The sequence below is a fragment of the Saimiri boliviensis genome, chromosome 1 (genome assembly GCF_048565385.1).
Source record: "Saimiri boliviensis isolate mSaiBol1 chromosome 1, mSaiBol1.pri, whole genome shotgun sequence".
Classification (NCBI taxonomy): Eukaryota; Metazoa; Chordata; class Mammalia; order Primates; family Cebidae; genus Saimiri; species Saimiri boliviensis.
In genome coordinates this window covers 167,698,996-167,717,687 of record NC_133449.1, presented here as the reverse complement: position 1 = coordinate 167,717,687, position 18,692 = coordinate 167,698,996, and the positions used below count along the sequence as shown (strand labels likewise).

At 38.8% G+C, this 18,692-nt stretch overlaps 1 protein-coding gene across 8 annotated transcripts in view; it reads right to left on the bottom strand.

The window, feature by feature from the left end:
* Nucleotides 1-1,410: 1,410 nt before the first annotated feature.
* Nucleotides 1,411-18,692, bottom strand: part of MATR3 (matrin 3) — a 42,743-nt gene continuing 25,461 nt past the window's right edge. For 4 of the 8 annotated variants that reach the window (XM_074380055.1, XM_010344482.3, XM_039468438.2 and 1 more), the window contains 13 exons: nt 17,731-17,792; nt 16,735-16,776; nt 16,294-16,406; nt 15,375-15,427; nt 14,275-14,400; nt 12,950-13,075; nt 12,487-12,654; nt 11,340-11,471; nt 10,815-10,858; nt 10,354-10,723; nt 7,609-7,975; nt 6,989-7,110; nt 1,411-2,516 (listed from right to left, as the gene is read on the bottom strand). In XM_074380055.1, coding sequence (XP_074236156.1) covers nt 2,466-2,516; nt 6,989-7,110; nt 7,609-7,975; nt 10,354-10,723; nt 10,815-10,858; nt 11,340-11,471; nt 12,487-12,654; nt 12,950-13,075; nt 14,275-14,400; nt 15,375-15,427; nt 16,294-16,406; nt 16,735-16,736 — 1,674 coding nt within the window. In that variant the 5' untranslated portion in view covers nt 16,737-16,776; nt 17,731-17,792 and the 3' untranslated portion in view covers nt 1,411-2,465. The remainder of the gene's footprint in view (nt 2,517-6,988; nt 7,111-7,608; nt 7,976-10,353; nt 10,724-10,814; nt 10,859-11,339; nt 11,472-12,486; nt 12,655-12,949; nt 13,076-14,274; nt 14,401-15,374; nt 15,428-16,293; nt 16,407-16,734; nt 16,777-17,730; nt 17,793-18,692) is intronic. The other 4 variants (XM_003933925.4, XM_003933923.4, XM_003933927.4 and 1 more) reach the window with 2 other exon arrangements.

Here is an 18,692-nt window from a genome sequence, read left to right as displayed (position 1 = left end):
CATAATCTTCAGTATAACATTATTTCAAATAATCTTATTTTTAGGATCCTCAAGGCAGTATTAAAAGCTATCCAACTGAAGTCTTATAAAGGACATGCTCAGACCCCAAATTTACCAGCAATGGGTCAAGTATGAAGTATTGTAAAACAAACTCAAGGTATTTCTAAAAGTTTCATTCACTTTTGTAGGATAATGTAAGGTTAAACTAGGGGCTGAAATATCTGTAGGAAAAATGTTAACAGCAAATTTAAGTAGAGGTTTGTCTTTCTGAGGAGAAATTCATGAAAAAAGTAGAGGTTCGTCATAATCTGAGATATGGCTTTTACAGATTTATCACTAACAGCTTATCTACGATTTCTGACTTCTAAATACTCTCATATGCAGACAATAAAGTAAACAAAGCATTCTTTCCTTCAACTTGCTAAATCCAGCAAAGTAGAAGCTATGAAAAAGCCATCAACGACAGGAAACACTGAAGAACTCCACTGTGCATATAATGCTTTCTGTAGCTGCTGTTAGTTAAAATTGGAATTAAACAGAAGTGGGTAAAATTAGTAAAGGCTAAAATTAAATTGCAGAAGTAAACTGGCAAGGATTTTTTGTGCATGTCACATTAAAATCATCACCTGCCTTTGAATGGGAGAGACCATAAGATATATCCAACTATTTGAAATATAATACATTTGGGTCTGAACATTTGAAAGACAATGCCTATCCTGTTCTTGTCAATTTTTCAAAATTAAAACTTTTGTTTTTTGGCCAGTCACGGTGGCTCAGGCCTACAGTTCCAGAACTTTGGGAGGCTGAGGTGAGCGGATCACTTGGGCAACATGGGAAAGCCCAATCTACACACAAAAAAACAAAAATTAGCCAGGCAAAAGTGGCATGAGCCTGTAGTCCCAGCTACTCAGGAGGCTGAGGTAGAAAATCACTTGAGCCTGAGAAGCTGAGGCTGAGGCTGCAGTGAGCTGACTGTGCCACTGCACTCCAGTCTGGGTGACAGAGCAAGACCCTGTGTCAGGGAAGAAAAAACAAATAGTTTACAATATATAATCCAATATACCAAGAATCCCCACATAATTATTCTGAAAGGCTGGCACAACTAACTCTTGTTCATCCATATTATTTCCAATTGTACTGTTAGGCACCAACACGTCTAAACACAAGACACTTTTGCTATTTGTTCACCTGTAGCATTTCTAATTCATAAGGTTTTTTTAAAGACTACGAATGGTCTCACTTTTAATTATGTAACAGGAACAAGAAATCCACCAGCACCAAAATTTTTAACACTTAGGTCTTTAGCGGCAGCAGCAGTCTTTAGAGCACTAGCTATAGATTTAAAAGTAATCAACTGTTAAAGCATGCACAAAGTTTAAGAATGAATAAAAACCACAACTGACAAATATGTTGGTTAACATTCCAAACATGTATAACCAATGAACATGGCCTAAGGTTTTTTTTTTTATTGGTATTCACTTCAGTAACTTGAATCCACAGATATAAGCAGTATATAACCAGAAAGTTACAAGTAAACACAAATTATACATGCAAATTTCTGTTCACAAAGGTCACATGTGCAGGTACATGAATTAGAAGCGTGCATCTAGGATTATGGCCAAACTGTTTTTAAAATGCAGAAATGTAAAATTACATCTTGAAAATATGAAGAGATGGTCTACACACTTCAGAAATTAAATGTTGCTTATACCAGAGATGTATGACAATTATGGGATTCAAGTGACAAGCAATAAGATCTCAAAAATTAATACTGGTCAAAGAGAACGGGAATATTTTTACATTTCACTGAAAATACATTGACTACTAGAATACAAAATCTAGCAGGAACTCAGGGAAAAAAATTACAAAATCTAAAGCCAATTACTTAATATTTCTTATTACCTAAACAACAGCATGACATCAACAGAAAACTGCACCTGCATCTGAATTGCCAATCTCACATTAATGAAGTTCTCCAAAAATGAAATGCACCAAAACAGGTTCAAACTCCAAATGAAAAATCTGCAAGGCTCAGATTAAAATATGGAATGTTTCAGATGAAAGTAATAAAAATACTATCAATTTTGTTCTTTATTGAATGGAACAAAATGTTGACATTTCTTTGAAACTTGGAACTACTAAATTTCATTTTTCCAAACGGTTCTACATTTTTTTCTTAGTGGTGCAAGTTGTCTTAAGTATTAGCTTACAAAGTCAATCTCTACAAAGTACTTCGGTCTGTTGCCATTCTGATAAAACAAAAGCTATTCATTAACTTAACTGTATGCATTTTTTTTTTTTTTTGCTATAACACTTAACACATGAACAGACATCTATTATTTCTCCACTAAAACAAAAGAGTACAATAATTTTTTTCTAACTATCAGTATTGTATTTAAAAAAGGTTAACATTAAAAACAAAGAACCATTATTTTCTTTGAAGTCATTTAATCTTCTTGCACATCTTAAGTTTCCTTCTTCTGTCTGCGTTCTTCTGCCAATTTATTCAGAAATTTCTAAAAATAAAAAGAATTACAGCAATTAAGTCACCTAAGAGAAACATGGCAAAATAGATTACTTCCAAAATAAAATATCCTATATATCCAAGTTTAGGGACTTAAACTATCATTTTGTCAATATTTTCAACAATTGGTTAATCCTTATTAGTATATAAAAACTGTTTGAGGACATTACATTAAGGCATGGGAAAAAGGTGGTAAAATGTGAAAAATGGGTATTTCAAATGTTGTAATTAACCCTAATTTTTAGAGATGACAAAACATGACAAGTCACAATTAACTGACACTATCCCCAAGAACAACTATTGGTTTAAATGACATGCATTTTTATTCAATGCTTTTCATTTCTTGAGACAGAGTCCCAGGCTAGAGTACCGTGGCGTGATCTCAGCTCACTGCAACCTCCACCTGCCAGGTTCAAGCAATCCCCTGCCTCAGCCTCCCGAGTAACTGGTATTACAGGCAAGGACCACCACGCCCAGCTAATTTTTTTGTACTTTTGGTAGAGATGGGGTTTCACCATGTTGGCTATGCAAGTCTCAAACTCTTGACCTCAGGTGATCGGCCCACCTTGGCCTCCCAAAGTGCTGGGATTACAGGCATGAGCTACCACGTCCGGCATCAATGCACTACTCATTAAATCAGCTAAACAAACACTTTCTTGCAAGGCCAGCAGTAAATATTTTAGACTTACTGAGCCATTCAGTCTTTCTTGCAATGACTCAATCCAGCACTCAGTTATAAACTAAAATAAATATAGATGACACATAAATGATTATGGCTGTGGGTTCTAGCAAAACCTTACAAAAGCAGATAAATGAGCCACAAGTGTAGCTCGCTGAAGCCTGCCATTAAAACTGACTTCTAGAGTCTCTAGACACTGGAGCACCGTTAAAACACAAATGAAAGTACAAAAGACATATTAAAAAAATCGAATCTAAAATTTCCAAAGTTTCTTTTCATCTCATTGGAATTTATCAACTTTATATAGTTAATGGAAAACAGTAAGAATTAGAAGCCATTATTTCCTTTAAAGAAAATGAAAAACATAACCCACGGCCGGGCGCGGTGGCTCAAGCCTGTAATCCCAGCACTTTGGGAGGCCGAGGCGGGTGGATCACGAGGTCAAGAGATCGAGACCATCCTGGTCAACAAGGTGAAACCCCGTCACTACTAAAAATACAAAAAATTAGCTGGGCATGGTGGCACGTGCCTGTCATCCCAGCTATTCAGGAGGCTGAGGCGGGAGAATTGCCTGAACCCAGGAGGCGGAGGTTGCGGTGAGCCGAGATCGCGCCATTGCACTCCAGCCTGTGTAACAAGAGCGAAACTCTGCCTCAAAAAAAAAAAAAAAAAAAAAAAAAAAAAAAAGAAAGAAATTATCAGTTCTAGCCCAACCAACATGGTGAAATCCTGTCTTTACTAAAAATACAAAAATCAGCCAGGTATGGTGCTGTGTGCCTGTAATCCCAGGTACTCAGGAGGCTGAGGCAGAACTGCTTGAACCCCGGAGGCGGAGATTACAGTGAGCTGAGATCACATCACTGCACTCCAGCATGGGCGACTGAGCAAGACTCCGTCTCCAAAAAAAAAAAAAAAAAAAAAAAAAAAGTATCAATTTACCATTAGCAAGTTACTGTATTGCTTAATAGTAAAGTTTCTTTAAAATACAAAGAAATAATAAAAGGAGCCACAAGCACCTGGCAATCTTTTATATTTTTTCCGTATTCTTCTTGGCAATACATATAGTTTTTGACCCCAAACAGCTTAAAAACAAAGCATATAAAAATATTTGTACTATATTTGTACTATATTGGTGCTACCACTGCAAATAATCACCATTCTTTCTTCATCTACAGATGGCAAGAGACATACAATGGCAAAAAGCTGTTACTTTTTTTCTTTTTTTTTGAGGCGGAGTTTTGCTCGTTACCCAGGCTGGAGGGCAGTGGCATGATCTTGGCTCACCGCAACCTCCGCCTCCTGGGTTCAAGCAATTCTCCTGCCTCAGCCACCTGAGTAGCTGGGACTACAGGCTTGCACCACCATGCCCACCTGATTTTTATATTTTTAGTAGAGACGGGGTTTCACCTTGTTGACCAGGATGGTCTCGATCTGTTGACCTCGTGATCCACCGCGCTCAGCCCAAGAGCTGTTACATTTTTTAATAAAAGTGATACACAGCCAAGAAGCTGAATCATTTCCAAAATTAAAAGATTACATTTAATCATTTAGTCAAGAGAGAACATGTCTAATGATTGAATAACTATAGTTAACTTATAAGAGGTGTGAAAACCCGGCCAGGCGCGGTGGCTCAAGCCTGTAATCCCAGCACTTTGGGAGGCCAAGGCAGGTGGATCAAGAGGTCGAGAGATCAAGACCATCCTGGTCAACATGGTGAAACCCCGTCTCTACTAAAAATACAAAAAACTAGCTGGGCGTGGTGGCCTGTGCCTGTAATCCCAGCTACTTAGGAGGCTGAGGCAGGAGAATTGCCTGAGCCCAGGAGGCGGAGGTTGCGGTGAGCCGAGATCGCGCCATTGCACTTCAGCCTGGGTAACAAGAGCGAAACTCCGTCTCAAAAAAAAAAAAAAAGAAGAGGTGTGAAAACCCAAGGTATCTACAATTGAGCTGTTTGGTAACTACTTTTAAGCTTCAGTCACTATTTCAACAAATAGTCCAAAGAAGCGGATAATTACAAAACAAGTTTCAATATATCTCAGTAGGAATTATTATTTTTTCTTTTTTTTGAGATGGAATCTCATTTTATTGCCCAGGCTGGAGTGCAGTGGCACAATCTCTGTTCACTGCAACCTCTGCCACGTGGGTTCAAGTGATTCTCCTGCTTCAGCCTCCTGAATATCTGAGATTAGTGGCAGCTGCCACTATGCCTGGCTCATTTTTGGAATTTTAGTAGAGATAGGCTTTCACCATCTTGGCCAGGCTGGTCTTGAACTCCGGACTTCATGATCCACCCGCCTCAGCCTCCTAGAAGTGCTGGGATTACAGGTGTGAGTCACTGCACCGGCCCAGGAATTATTCTTTAGTGATGTTGTTGTTTATGTATTTATGCTTTTGATCTTTATATACTTTTGGTCATAAAAGTAACTGAAGTGTCACTATTAATAATGTCAATGTTAAAAATTATTTAATGTAAATGGACATGCCACTTTTTGTATTCGGACTCCCAGTAACTTCCAAATTAGAAAGTATAGCCCAACAACAATTTAAGAGTACTGAATAATTCTATCACATAATTTATCATATGGTTAGAAAACACTGAATTGTTACATAATGAGGGTAAACTATGACAAGAGGCTCAATAGGTGTTTTGATAATCCATCAATAAAGAAACAAAGACAGGCACAGTGGCTCACGCCTGTAGTACCAGCACTTTGGGAGGTCGAGGCAGGTGGATCAAGAGGTCAAGAGATCGAGACCATCCTGGTCAACATGGTGAAACCCCATTAAAACCACAAAAATTAGCCAGGCATGGTGCCTGTAAGTCCAAGCTGCTCTGGAGGCTGAGGCAGAAAAATCACTTGAATCCAGGAGGTAGAGGTTGCAGTGAGCCGCGATCGTGACATTGCACTTCAGCTTGGTGTTAGAGCGAGATTCTGGAGGAAAGGAAAGGGGAGAGTAGAGGGAAGAGAGGAGAGGAAAGGAAGGGAAAGGCAAAGGCAAAGGAGCCAGGCGTGGTGGCTCAGGCCTATAATCCCAGCACTCTGGTAGCCAAGACGGAGGATTACCTGAGGTCAGAAGTTCAAGACTAGCCTGATCAACATGGAGAAACCCCGTCGCTAATAAAAATACAAAATTAGCCAGGTGTGGTGGCGCATGCCTGTAATCCCAGTTACATGGGAGGCTGAGGCAGGAGAATTGCTTGAATCTGGGAGGCTGAGGTTGCAGTGAGCCAAGACTGCCATCGCACTCCAGCCTGGGCAACGAGAGCAAAACTCTGTCTCAAAAAGAGGAAGGGAGAGAAGGGGAGAGGAGGGGAGGAGAGGGGAGGCTGGGAGCAGTGGCTCATCCCTGTAATCCCAGCACTCTGAGAGGCTGAGGTGGTGATTATCTGAGGTCGGGAGTTCAAGACCAGCCTGGCCAACATGGTGAAACCCCATCTCTACTAAAAATACCAACATTAGCTGGGGGTGCTGGTGCATGCCTGTAATTTCAGCTACTCAGAAGGCTGAGGCAGGAGAATCTCTTGAACCTGGGAGGCAGAGTTTGCAGTGAGCAGAGATTGCTCCATTATACTCCAACCTGGGTGACAACAGTAAAACTCAGTCTCAAAAATATACAAATAAGTAAGAGATAAATAGATAAAATGAAAGAAAGAAAAGTTATCTTCAGGATAAAGCACTGCACTGAGTCTACAGGGAACACTATACACATTTTACTTATATATCCCATTTACTTCCGTAAGTTGTTTTCACCAAAGAACTCTCCTCTTTTACATTCAGTCTTACCTTTAATTTCTGATAATGAGGAAGGCTGCTGCAGTGAGTATTCTTTGCAACTTCTTCATTTGTATAAAAGAGTGAACACAGCTTACAGTAAAACCCTGTTTTAGGTATCACATAGTCTATACCTAGAAACACAAACATACATTCTTACAAATTAAACTGAAGATTTTATTTAGAATTCACAATTTTTTACCTGTCAACATAAGTGAGACATGTTTGTGAAAAGTCCAACACACCCTAATATAAAAATCAGAAACAAAACCAGAACCATGTTTTGCTATTACCTAATTGATGTTTGAGGTCCCACCTAACTGTATTCTTAAAAAGAAATATAATACAGAAAAACAAAAGAAAAAGCATGTGCAATTTACACAACATTTTATGAGGAGAAAAGGGAACATATTGTGGAATGACAACATAAAACAATACCATGTCAGAGAGATGCGTTAAGAGGAAAAGATAATGTATCAATTAAGATTTATCAATTGTTTCCCATAGAAACGAAGCAAATTCAAAATGCTATCACAGCTTACGTAAGACCAACTTTAAAATCTTATTTTAAGACCTAAGAGTTTGTTTTGGGGAAAGTGAGGAAGGCGAAGAACAAAAAACTTAAATCTCACCAACAGGAACGTTGGGCTGATATGGTCCAATTCTATACTCATCTGGGATTGTATAGTCCTCCTTGTTCTCATCACTTTGACCATCTGTATTTTCACTTGTATCTTTGTTGGGATCATCAGCATTCTCAGCAGATTCAGCACCTGGTTCTGTGTTTTCCTCATTTTTAATTCCATTTTCCAACGCTGCTTCGTTTTCTTGATCAAGTTCCTCGATCTTGTCCACCTTAATTTCAACCAAACCATCATCATTTTTGTCACCAGATTTAAATGTCATGCCCGATTTACGAAGTTTCTGAAGTTCCGAATCGTCCTCATCACCAACCTCATCTAGAGTGACAAAACCTTCCATAATCCCTGGGAAACGACGCTGTTAAGAAAGACAAATTTACTCTGCAACAATTATCCTGCCAGCATCCCTTCTGTTTGCTTTACTTGAAGGGAAGAGGATAGCGTCTTTGTCTTATTCATTCAGTCAAAATAGTGACTTCTTCCTTTCTCTCAAAAATTGACTGTTAACTTGAAAAATAATTTAGCTTATTTAAAGCTAAAAAAAAAATGGAAGGTCTGCCTCACACAAAGAGCAGAAATTAAATAAGGATATTCATATTTTACCTTTTCTGATACTAGAATGCGGCTAGGGAAATGTGTAAAAAATTTGATTTGGTAGAAGTTGAGCAATGTCCTCTGCAATACAGTATATTACAATATACCTACTCTTTAGAGCAAACACTCAGTTTGAAACACTGTAATGGTTTAAAAAATCAAGCTCTGGGCCAGGTACAGTGGCTCACACCTGTAATTCCAGCACTTTGGGAGGCTGAGGCAGGCAGATCAGATCGCCTGAGGTCAGGAGTTCAAGATCAGCCAGGCCAACATGGAGAAACCCCATCTCTACTAAAAATACAAAACTCAGCTGGGTGGGCGCCTGTAATCCCAGGTACTTGGGAGGCAGAGGTTGCAGTGAGCTGAGATGAAGCTGCTGCACTCCAGCTTCGGGGACAGAGTAAGACTCCTGAGAAAACACAACTCTGAAGGCTCACCGCAACCTCCGCCTCCTGGGTTCAGGCAATTCTCCTGCCTCAGCCTCCTGAGCAGCTGGGATTACAGGCACACGCCATCATGCCCAGCTAATTTTTTTTTTTTTTTTTTTAGTAGAGACGGGGGTTTCACCATGTTGACCAGGATGGTCTCAATCTCTCGACTTTGTGATCCACCCGCCTCGGCCTCCCAAAGTGCTGGGATTACAGGCTTGAGCCACCGCACCCGGCCCCGGCTCTGTGTTTTATAAGGAGTATGGGATTATTTAACTTCTCCATACTTCAATTTCCTCATTTATGGAACAGAGATAACAGTATGAACTGCATATGGTTATGCTGAGGATTAAATTAATAAATGTGTATATATAAAAAATTTACAAAAACGTATGGCACTGAATGTCATAAATGCCAGTAATTATTAGCTTTTACAAATGTAAACATAACGATTGGCTCTAGTTAGAAAAATAAATGAAGTTACTTGACCAAGCCATCAAACAAAAACCCAGAGGTAAATATTGGTTTTGAGTTGAATGTTGCATAAAAGGAACCAATGGAATATGGAATAGGATGGCAAAAATCTCATTTCACTCTACTTTTTTTTTCTTGAGACCGTGTCTCGCTCTGTCACCCAGGCTGGAGTGCAGTGGTGTGATCTCAGCTAACTGTAACTTCTGCTTCCTGGTTTCAAGCAATTCTCCTGCCTCAGTGTTCCAAGTAGCTGCTACAGGCGTGTGCCACCATATCCCGTTAGTTTTCTATTTTTAGCATAGAGGAGGTTTCACCATGGTGGTCTTCAATTTCTGGCCTCAAGGGATCTGCTGGGCCTCCCAAAGTGCTGGGATTACAGGCATTGAGCCACCTTGCCTGGCTCACTCCAGCGTTTAATTAAAGAGCCATTTAACATAAGGAGTTTGCCTCAAAGGCATTTTAATGCCCTACTCCTTAAGCTAGGAAGTCAGCAAAATGAGGGTCCTTTTGTTTTACTGTTCCTTGTATCATGTGTGTATTTTTATATTTATATTCACTTTATATGTGACTTTTTTTTTTTTTTTTTTTTTTTGAGAAGGAGTTTTGCTCATTACCCAGGCTGGAGTGCAATGGCGCAATCTGGGCTCACTGCAACCTCCGTCTCCTGGGTTCAGGCAATTAATTCTCCTGCCTCAGTTTCCTGAGTAGCTGGGATTACAGGCATGCGCCACCATGCCCAGCTTTCATATGTGACTTCTAAATGACTTATATGTTCAAATACACTTGTTTTAAAAAGTACTAAATTATCTGACCAGGGCTACATTTCTCAAATAGGAAAAATTATTTAATCATTTTTTAATGAGAGGCAAAAGTTTTAACTATCTTGGGCCAGTTAACTTAGTGTAATCTCATGTCCTATTCATTTTTTTTTTAAAGCTACACTCTAAGGCTACCTCCCTATATACTACCAGTACAATACAGAAGCATATGTACTTTGAGTCCTTCTCCCTCATTTTTACTAAAAATTTCCTCTGAGCTGGTATTTTTTGCCAACTATAATACAATGCCTTATTTACTTATTGTAGAGTTTAGATTAAAATGCTTACCTTCTGGTTCCTATTTGATTTATTTTCTGATTTAAATCATGTAATTCCCCTTATCTCACCCTGCTTAGGCAGATAACTTGAAACACTGATCAGATATAATGTTGTATTAAAACAAATCAGTATTAAATCTTTACCTTTTTAAGTTTTTTCTTTGCTGCTGCTGAAGCACTTGCATCTTTTTTCACAGCTTTATCTGAAGATTCCTTTTTCCCATCAGAAGTCACATCACCTAAATTAGCAAGATCGGCCTCGTCTCCCACTGAACTGCCACTTTCTAGCAGTGCTGCTGCTTCTTCTTCATCTACAAGTAGCTCATCTTCAGATTCAAGAAGCATATTAGGTTCCTGCTCTGTCTGGTCATCCTTTGTGTCTTTTTCACCATCGTCACCGGACTTCTCTTCTTGTTCTTTACCTTCAGTTGAACTTTCAGTCTTCTGGGAACCATCAGTTTTAGATTTCTTATCACTTGGAGATTCTTTGCCGTCTGGAGAATAAGATCTTTTCCTGAAATCAAAAACACACACCACAATTTATTGGTCGTTTGAAAAAGTAAAGTTGAATATACTCACACATCTGGAAAAAAAAATGAAATTACCGAGATTTATCTTTTTTCAGTAAATCAATGCCTCTGTTGGGAATCTAAAAGACAAAAGTTTTGCAGAAGTTAAATAAATATATTAAAATATCTTCATTTATAGAATACACAATTATCCAGTGAATTAATAATTGGAGACAAACCATATATCCAACTTAGTTTATTCATCCCCATAAACATATCTGAGAACCTAAGCTGCCTACAGTCAGACATTCATCTTTACGACCATAGTCAGAGAAGTGGAAAATAAAACACTGTGGTAGTAGAACTCTATGAAACCCTTCAAAAGGTAAGAGCAATAAAGTTGTCTCCTTTAGGGAAGACTAGTTTAAAAACTTCTGCTATTAAAGACCAGAAAAAACAAGGTTATTTTTCAATAGTTTATTTCAATAGGTTTATCTCTTTCAACAAACCTACATTTCAATAATCCTGTATTTTTAGCACACCAAAGTATTAAGAAGAATGTTGTGGCTTTAAATACATAAAAACAGACTTCTAAATGATAACAAATGAAGTACTACATACCCTCAGTACCAGTTTTTTATATTTTTCAGAGAGGTCAACCTTCACACATCTCCCCTGAAACCAAAGGGCTTTTTTCAAACAATGGTCAACCATTGCCATTGCATCTTCTCTTGTCTCCATCTCAATAAAAGCCTTTAAAAAAAAAAAAAAAAAAAAAAAGGAAAAACCACAAAGCACATTATATTTTACAAAATTGTATAAAACCTTATTTATTCTACCTACTGGTTAAAAATTTTTAATAAGTTTTTTCTTTTTTTGAGACAGGGTCTTGGGTCACCCAAGCTGGAATACAGTGTGGCACAATCTTGGCTCACTGCAGCCTAGATGTCCTGGGCCCAAGCAATCCTCCCACCTCAGCCCCCAGTAGCTAGCAGTACAGCCATGTACCACCATGCCTGGCTCATTTTTTTTGTAGAGATGGAGTTTCGCCACGTTGCCCTGACTGATCTCAAGTTCCTAGACTCAGGTGATCCTCCTGATTCAGCCTCCCCAAGTGCTGAGATTGTAGTGAGCCAAGACGGTGCCACTGCACTCCAGCCTGGGCAACAGAGTGAGACTCCGTATAAAACAACACCCAACCTGCCAGATTTACAAAATCCCCAAGAATCACCATAGTGCCAAATACCAAATCATCTATATAGACTCTGCAAGAAAGTAATAAGCTTAGAAAATATTAAAATACTGTAAGAAAGACAAAGTCTGGAAGGACACAAACTTGAATTGTTGAATTACAAAAGTGTTTAAGACAAAAAAAGATAAATACAAAAGATGTTCTCCTCCCCCATCTTTTTTTTTTTTTTTGGAGATAGAGTCCCTCTGTCACCCAGGCTGGAGTGCAGTGGCGCAATCTTGGCTCACTGCAATCTCCACCTCCTAGGGTCAAGCAATTCTCCTGCCTCAGCCTCCAGAGTAGTTGGGATTACAGGCACATGCCACCATGCTGGCTAATTTTTTGTATTTTTAGTAGACACAAGGTTTCACCATGTTGGCCAGGCTGGTCCTGAACTCCTGACCCAGGTGATTTGCCTGCCTCGGCCTCCCAAAGTGCTGGGATTACAGGCATGAGCCACCGTGCCCAGCCCCATACTGAAAAATCTTAAATCACTTTGACAAACTGTCTTCTCTAGAACTTCCTTATGTATATTACCTGACTTTTCATCCTCATCAATATGTAATTCTTTATTTTCCCATAGGGCTCAGCAAGCTTCAGGACAGCACTGTCAGAATAGCCAGAATGAGGCAAATTGCTGAGATGTATCACACGTCCAAGCTCTTGCTTTTGATCAAACTTCTGATCTGGCTTTCCTTCAGGTTTCTTTAATAAAAACAACAAAAGGACAGATGTGCAATAATAATTAGTCAACAGTTAAGAGTAACTTAGTTTTTATCAATTATTTTATTTTTATAGGGACAAGGTCTTGCTACGTTGCCCAGGCTAGTCCTAAACTCCTGAGCCTCAGGCAATCCTTCTCACCTTGGCCTCCCAAGGTGCTAGAATTACAGGTGTAAACCACCACACCTGGCCTCAGCAGTAATGTTAAATAACCAAAGTTAATAAATACTGAAATTACTTATTAAACTGATAAACAGCTTGAAAAAATAAACATTACCTTTATTCTTTTATACTTCTGGGATAAATGAACTCTCACTGGCTTGCCAAATACTAATGCTGGTGTGGTTGTATAATAATCCACCGCGGCCTGAGCATCCTCTGTGGTTGCCATTTCAATAAATGCCTGAAATTGTACAAAAAATTATTTCTTTATATTTTTTCCAATCAGCCTTGTCACATTGAACTAAAATTTTTTCTATTAGAAACCACTGCCCTAAATCTTTCCAGATATATTTAATTATTAAATAGGAAATACTTTAAAGAATGAAAAAATAAAACAAAACAACGTTGGCCAGGCAGTGGCTGAAGCCTGTAATCCCACCACTTTGGGAACCAAGGCAGGTAGATCATCTGACGTCTGGAGACTAGCATGGCCAACATTCTGAAACCCCATCTCTACTAAAAATACGATAATTAGCCAGCATGATGGTGGGCGCCTGCCTGTACTCCCAACTACTCAGAAGGCTGAGGCAGGAGAATCGCTTGAGCTGGGGAGGCCGAGTCTATTGAGCCAAGATCGTGCCACTGCACTCCAGCCTGGGAGACAGAGCAAGACTCCGTCTCACAAAACAAAGAAACAAAATAAACCCCCCAAAAAACAATGTTGCCAATTTACTATTTTATTATAAATGCTATCTCACATTAGTCATTCTACTGTATTACTTTATCATTTACTATGCCTGCTGGACTAAAAATAATGACTTAACAATATCATTTTGGTACAGATCTGATATGGCTTTCCACAGAATTTTCCTTTTACAGCTCTTACAGTAGTATAATAACAAGTACTATCTAAGGATCATAATCTATAAAGTTATAATAATCCATTAGTATTCTAATTATTATTATTGACATTTATCAACTACTGGCCTTTTCCTCTACTACATTCCGTATTTGATAAATTTAAGATTACCTTAAGTTTTATTTTTCTAATACAAAATCATTTAATTCTTTGTTTTTTGAGACAGAGTCTTGCACTGTCACCCACACTGTAGTGCAGTGGTGCGATCTCTGCTCACTGCAATCTCCGTGTCCTGGGTTCAAGCAATTCTCCTGCCTCAGCCTCCTGAGTAGCTAGGACTACGGGTGTGCACCACCATACCAAGCTAATTTTTTGTGTTTTTAAAAACAGAAATGGGGGTTTCACCATGTTGGCCAGTATGGTCTTGATCTCCTGACCTTATGATCCACCCGCTTCCACCTCCACCTCCCAAAGTGCTGGGATTACAGTTGCAAGCCACCTCTCTCAGCCAAAATCATTTAATTCTTATAGAAAACATATTAGTGGTATGAATAAATGAGTATCATTATTTCTACTCATACCTCATTAATTTTATTTAGAATCAGATGATTTGAAATGACTCCAAATGGTTCCACCAGTTGTAATAGCTGATATCTCAAGTTTTTCCCTCGTTGAAAATCCATGATGTGAACAACTCTGCTAGTTTCCTGTCCGTCAAGAGGAAAAGAAACAAGCAATTAGGTCTCTCTAAAGCAATATAAAACCAGTTATACATTAGAACTTTTTATAATCTACAATTCAACAGAAGAGAGTAAGTAAAATAACAACTGGCAATATTCTAGAGAATTTTAAAACTACACATTAGGCTGGGCGCGGTGGCTCAAGCCTGTAATCCCAGCACTTTGGGAGGCAAAGGCGGGTGGATCACGAGGTCAAGAGATCGAGACTATCCTGGTCAACATGGTGAAACCCCGTCTCTACTAAAAATACAAAACATTAGCTGGGCATGGTGGCGCATGCCTGTAATCCCAGCTACTCAGGAGGTTGAGGCAGGAGAATTGCCTGAACCCAGGAGGCGGAGGTTGCGGTGAGCCGAGATCGTGCCATTGCACTCCAGCCTGTGTAACAAGAGCGAAACTCCGTCTTAAAAAAAATAATAGCCGAGCGCGGTGGCTCAAGCCTGTAATCCCAGCACTTTGGGAGGCCGAGGCGGGTGGATCACGAGGTTGAGAGTTCGAGACCATCCTGGTCGACATGGTGAAACCCCGTCTCTACTAAAAATACAAAAAATCAGCTGGGCATGGTGGCGTGTGCCTGTAATCCCAGCTACTCGGGAGGCTGAGGCAGGAGAATTGCCTGAACCCAGGAGGCGGAGGTTGCGGTGAGCCGAGATCGCGCCATTGCACTCCAGCCTGGGTAACAAGAGCGAAACTCCGTCTCACAAAAAAAAAAAAAAAAAAAAAAAAAAAGATGCTGAATCAAGGTGAGCTCACTGGATATGGGCAGATAAAATTCAATTAAAGTTTTAATTATTATCAAAGCCATATAAAAACCTGATGGTTTTCAAACTACAGCAATCTTCCTGTAAGGACCATAAAACAGATTCAACTAGTAAGGATTTAAGGCAAATGATATTCCTCCAAATTGTAAATACACCAAAAGCAAAAGCTTTATTACTGACCACTCTGCCTTTCTGCATGTGTCTAGGTCCCTGTAGGTTTCCATTTCCAGCACCTTTAAGGGAGGATAAAGTTTTCAGTCTTGTAATCAATACATTTGCTTAAAAAAACAATTTTACTAAAAAATACACATCTTCCAAACACAAATGAAAAGCTCTTACAAATATATGATTACCATCACTTTTCATGCAATGTTACTTCTGAGTAATATTTGAATGAGCCTTCTTTAACCTATAATCATTGCCTTTAATTTTCAGTAAGGGGCTGGGCATAGTGGTTTACGGGCCTCTAATCCCAGCACTTTTGGAGGCTGAGGCCAATGGATCATTTGAGGCCAGGAGTTTGAGACCAGCCTGGGCAACACAGAGAAATCCCTGTCTCAACCAAAAATACAAAAATTAGCCAGGGGTGGTGGCACGCGTCTATAATCCCAGTTACTTCGGAGACGCTGAAGCATGAGAATCACTTGAACCCAGAGGCAGAGACTGCAGTGAGCCAAGATCACACCACTACACTCCAGCCTAGTGACAGAGTGACACTGGCACTAAAATAGGTAAAAATTTTTGGCCAAGCAATGGCTCACGCTTGTAATCCCAGCACTTTGGGAGGCTGAGGGAGGCAGATGGCCTGAGGCCAGGAGTTAGAGACCAGCCTGGCCAACATGGTGAAACCCCATCTCTACGAAAAATACAAAAATTAGCTGGGCGTGGTGGTGGGTGCCTGTAATCCCAGCTACTTGGGAGGCTGAGGCAGGAGAACCACTTGCACTTGGGAGGCAGAGAGGTTGCAGTGTGCCGAGATGGCGCCCTTGCACTCCAGCCTGGGCAACAAGAGCGAAACTCCACCTCAAAAAAATAAAAAAAATAAAAATTTTCATTAAGGGCTACTTAGGGAAAAGTAACATGAATTTTATGTAATTACCCAGATTTCCTCTTGGTCCAACTGCTGGTCCCCCAAGATGAAACGAGGGAGGTGGAGGTCCCAGAATTCCTGGTGCTGGATTTGTAGACTGCTGCAACATGAATGGATCACCCCTAGTAAAGACATAAAATATAAATAATGATAAAGAGGTCCACAGGAAATAATTAAAATTTAATGTTAAAGCACCCCATGTATGACCACAACCACTTCAATCTTTTAGGGTATATGTGAAGTATCTAGGGAAAACTCTACATTAACAATAAAAAAACACAAATTACTATATACATATTCTAAAAATTGTAAACCAAAGTGAATTTTATCAAACTCTCATTTTCAGTAAAGAAAATCTGAGAATATTTTGTTCATGAAATGTTGAAAGTTAAACCTGAATTCCTTACATTGATCTCCTTTACAAATGGTAGCTTAAAAAATTTAACTTACATTGTATGTCCTGTATCATTGTCAGGATTCCATTCTGGGTAGCTTTAAAAAGACCAGAAAATTAACTTTAAAATAAAACTGTCCTTTTCACAAAGCAGCCTTGTTTGGCCTCTAAAATAGAGATCATTTATTAGTAAAGTTATCTGAGAGTCTAAGTGTTAGAAACATAGTTTTAAAGCATTTCATATAGATATTTCAAAAGAAAAATTTCCAAGCTTCAAAATAATCCACATGAATCAGAATAAACTTGTTTCATATTGCTTGCAAATGTAGATAATGTTGAAATTAAGTTTTTCCTGTATTTGTTAAATTGTACGAAGTGTTGCACAAAGAATTAGAAATGTGGGTTACATAGAAACAAGAATAGAGCACAGATTTCCCTTCTCCAGTATTAATACCAAGAGCATAGCTGAGTTGTGACATTAGAAAGAAAGAACAGCCCCAACAGAGCTAAGCATATATGAAAATTACAATTCCAGTCAACAATGGGCAGTGTGTGCTCCTTAAGCAGGGAGTTTCCTTAGGAATTCCATTTCATGGTAGCAGCCTGAACTCAAAACCAAAGATCTCAAAAGCAAAAAAATACAACACCAAGAATTTTGTTGGACAACTATTTAGAATCTTTTAATATCCTACCCTTATTTCTGTATCTTTTACATTTTTAGAGCACTTATTATTAAAAATGCTAGTGACTCCACTGTATATATCAAATCTTTCAACTATGTCTAGTAAAAATTCTTTCGATTTGTGTAATGATCAATGTGTATGTATCCTAGAAATAATGTTAAATAACAAAACATCATTATTACTGCATCTAATATTCAATATGAAATTTCCAGATCTAAACATTTTACTTGTAAATAGTATTGCCCATACAGTACCACTATGTGATAATAACACTGTGGATATTACAAGTAAATGATGAATTCCCAAAAACCAATAATGGCTGATTCTGATTCACGATAAGGATGTTTTAAAGGTATTTCAAACTCCTACATTTCAAGAAGAAGCTGGCATCGACGACTGTGACTTGCTCCATTGATATGTTGACTCCACTCCTGCAGCAAAGTAAATTAGTAGAATTAACAAAAAATAAAGCTAAAATATTTTCATCTGAACCATTCAAACTCTAGGACATTAATGGCTATGCAGTATCATAGGCAGTACAAACACCTGCCATTCACTATATTGCATTGATTTAATTTAAAACCATTTCTCTGAATCCTTGAAGCTTGATCCTGCCCTCAAATACGCTATGCACATTCTTGGAAAAGCTGGATCACTTGCCAACATACTTAAGAGATTTGACAGGGAAAAGACATAGAGTTAATAAAGATCAAGAGTAGTAACTAACCTTGAGATCAGCAAGACTTACTAATTTTTACTGTGGAACAAACTAAGTATTCATTGTATGGAAATAGTATTGCAATTTTATAGCACTCTGAATGAGAAAACATCCATGTTTATATCTACCTTTCTACAAGATACATGCTATAAATGTGAACAATTAGTTAAAAATAGAATTTTTTTAGGCAAGGTGTGGTAGTTCATGCCTGTAATCCCAGCACTTTAGGAGGCTGAGGTGAGTGAATCTTTTGAGACCAGGAGTTTGAGACCAGCCTAGTCAACATGGTGAAACCCCATCTCTACAAAAAACAAAAAACTTAGCCAGGCATGGTGGTGCATGCCTCTGGTCCCAGCTACTTGGAAGGCAGAAGCAGGATAATCTCTTGAACACGGGAGGCGGATGTTGCAGTGAGTTGAGATTGCACCACCACACTCCAGCCTAGGTGACAAAGACTCCATCTCAAAAAAACAAAACAAAACAGAAACAAAAACTGTAATCACATCCAAGTTTTGAGGATGTTCCAGGTTTACTACCTACTAAAGACACAGTGAATGAAAAATACACGATTAGCTTTATCATAAAAAGCTAACATGATTCAACAGGAATGGCT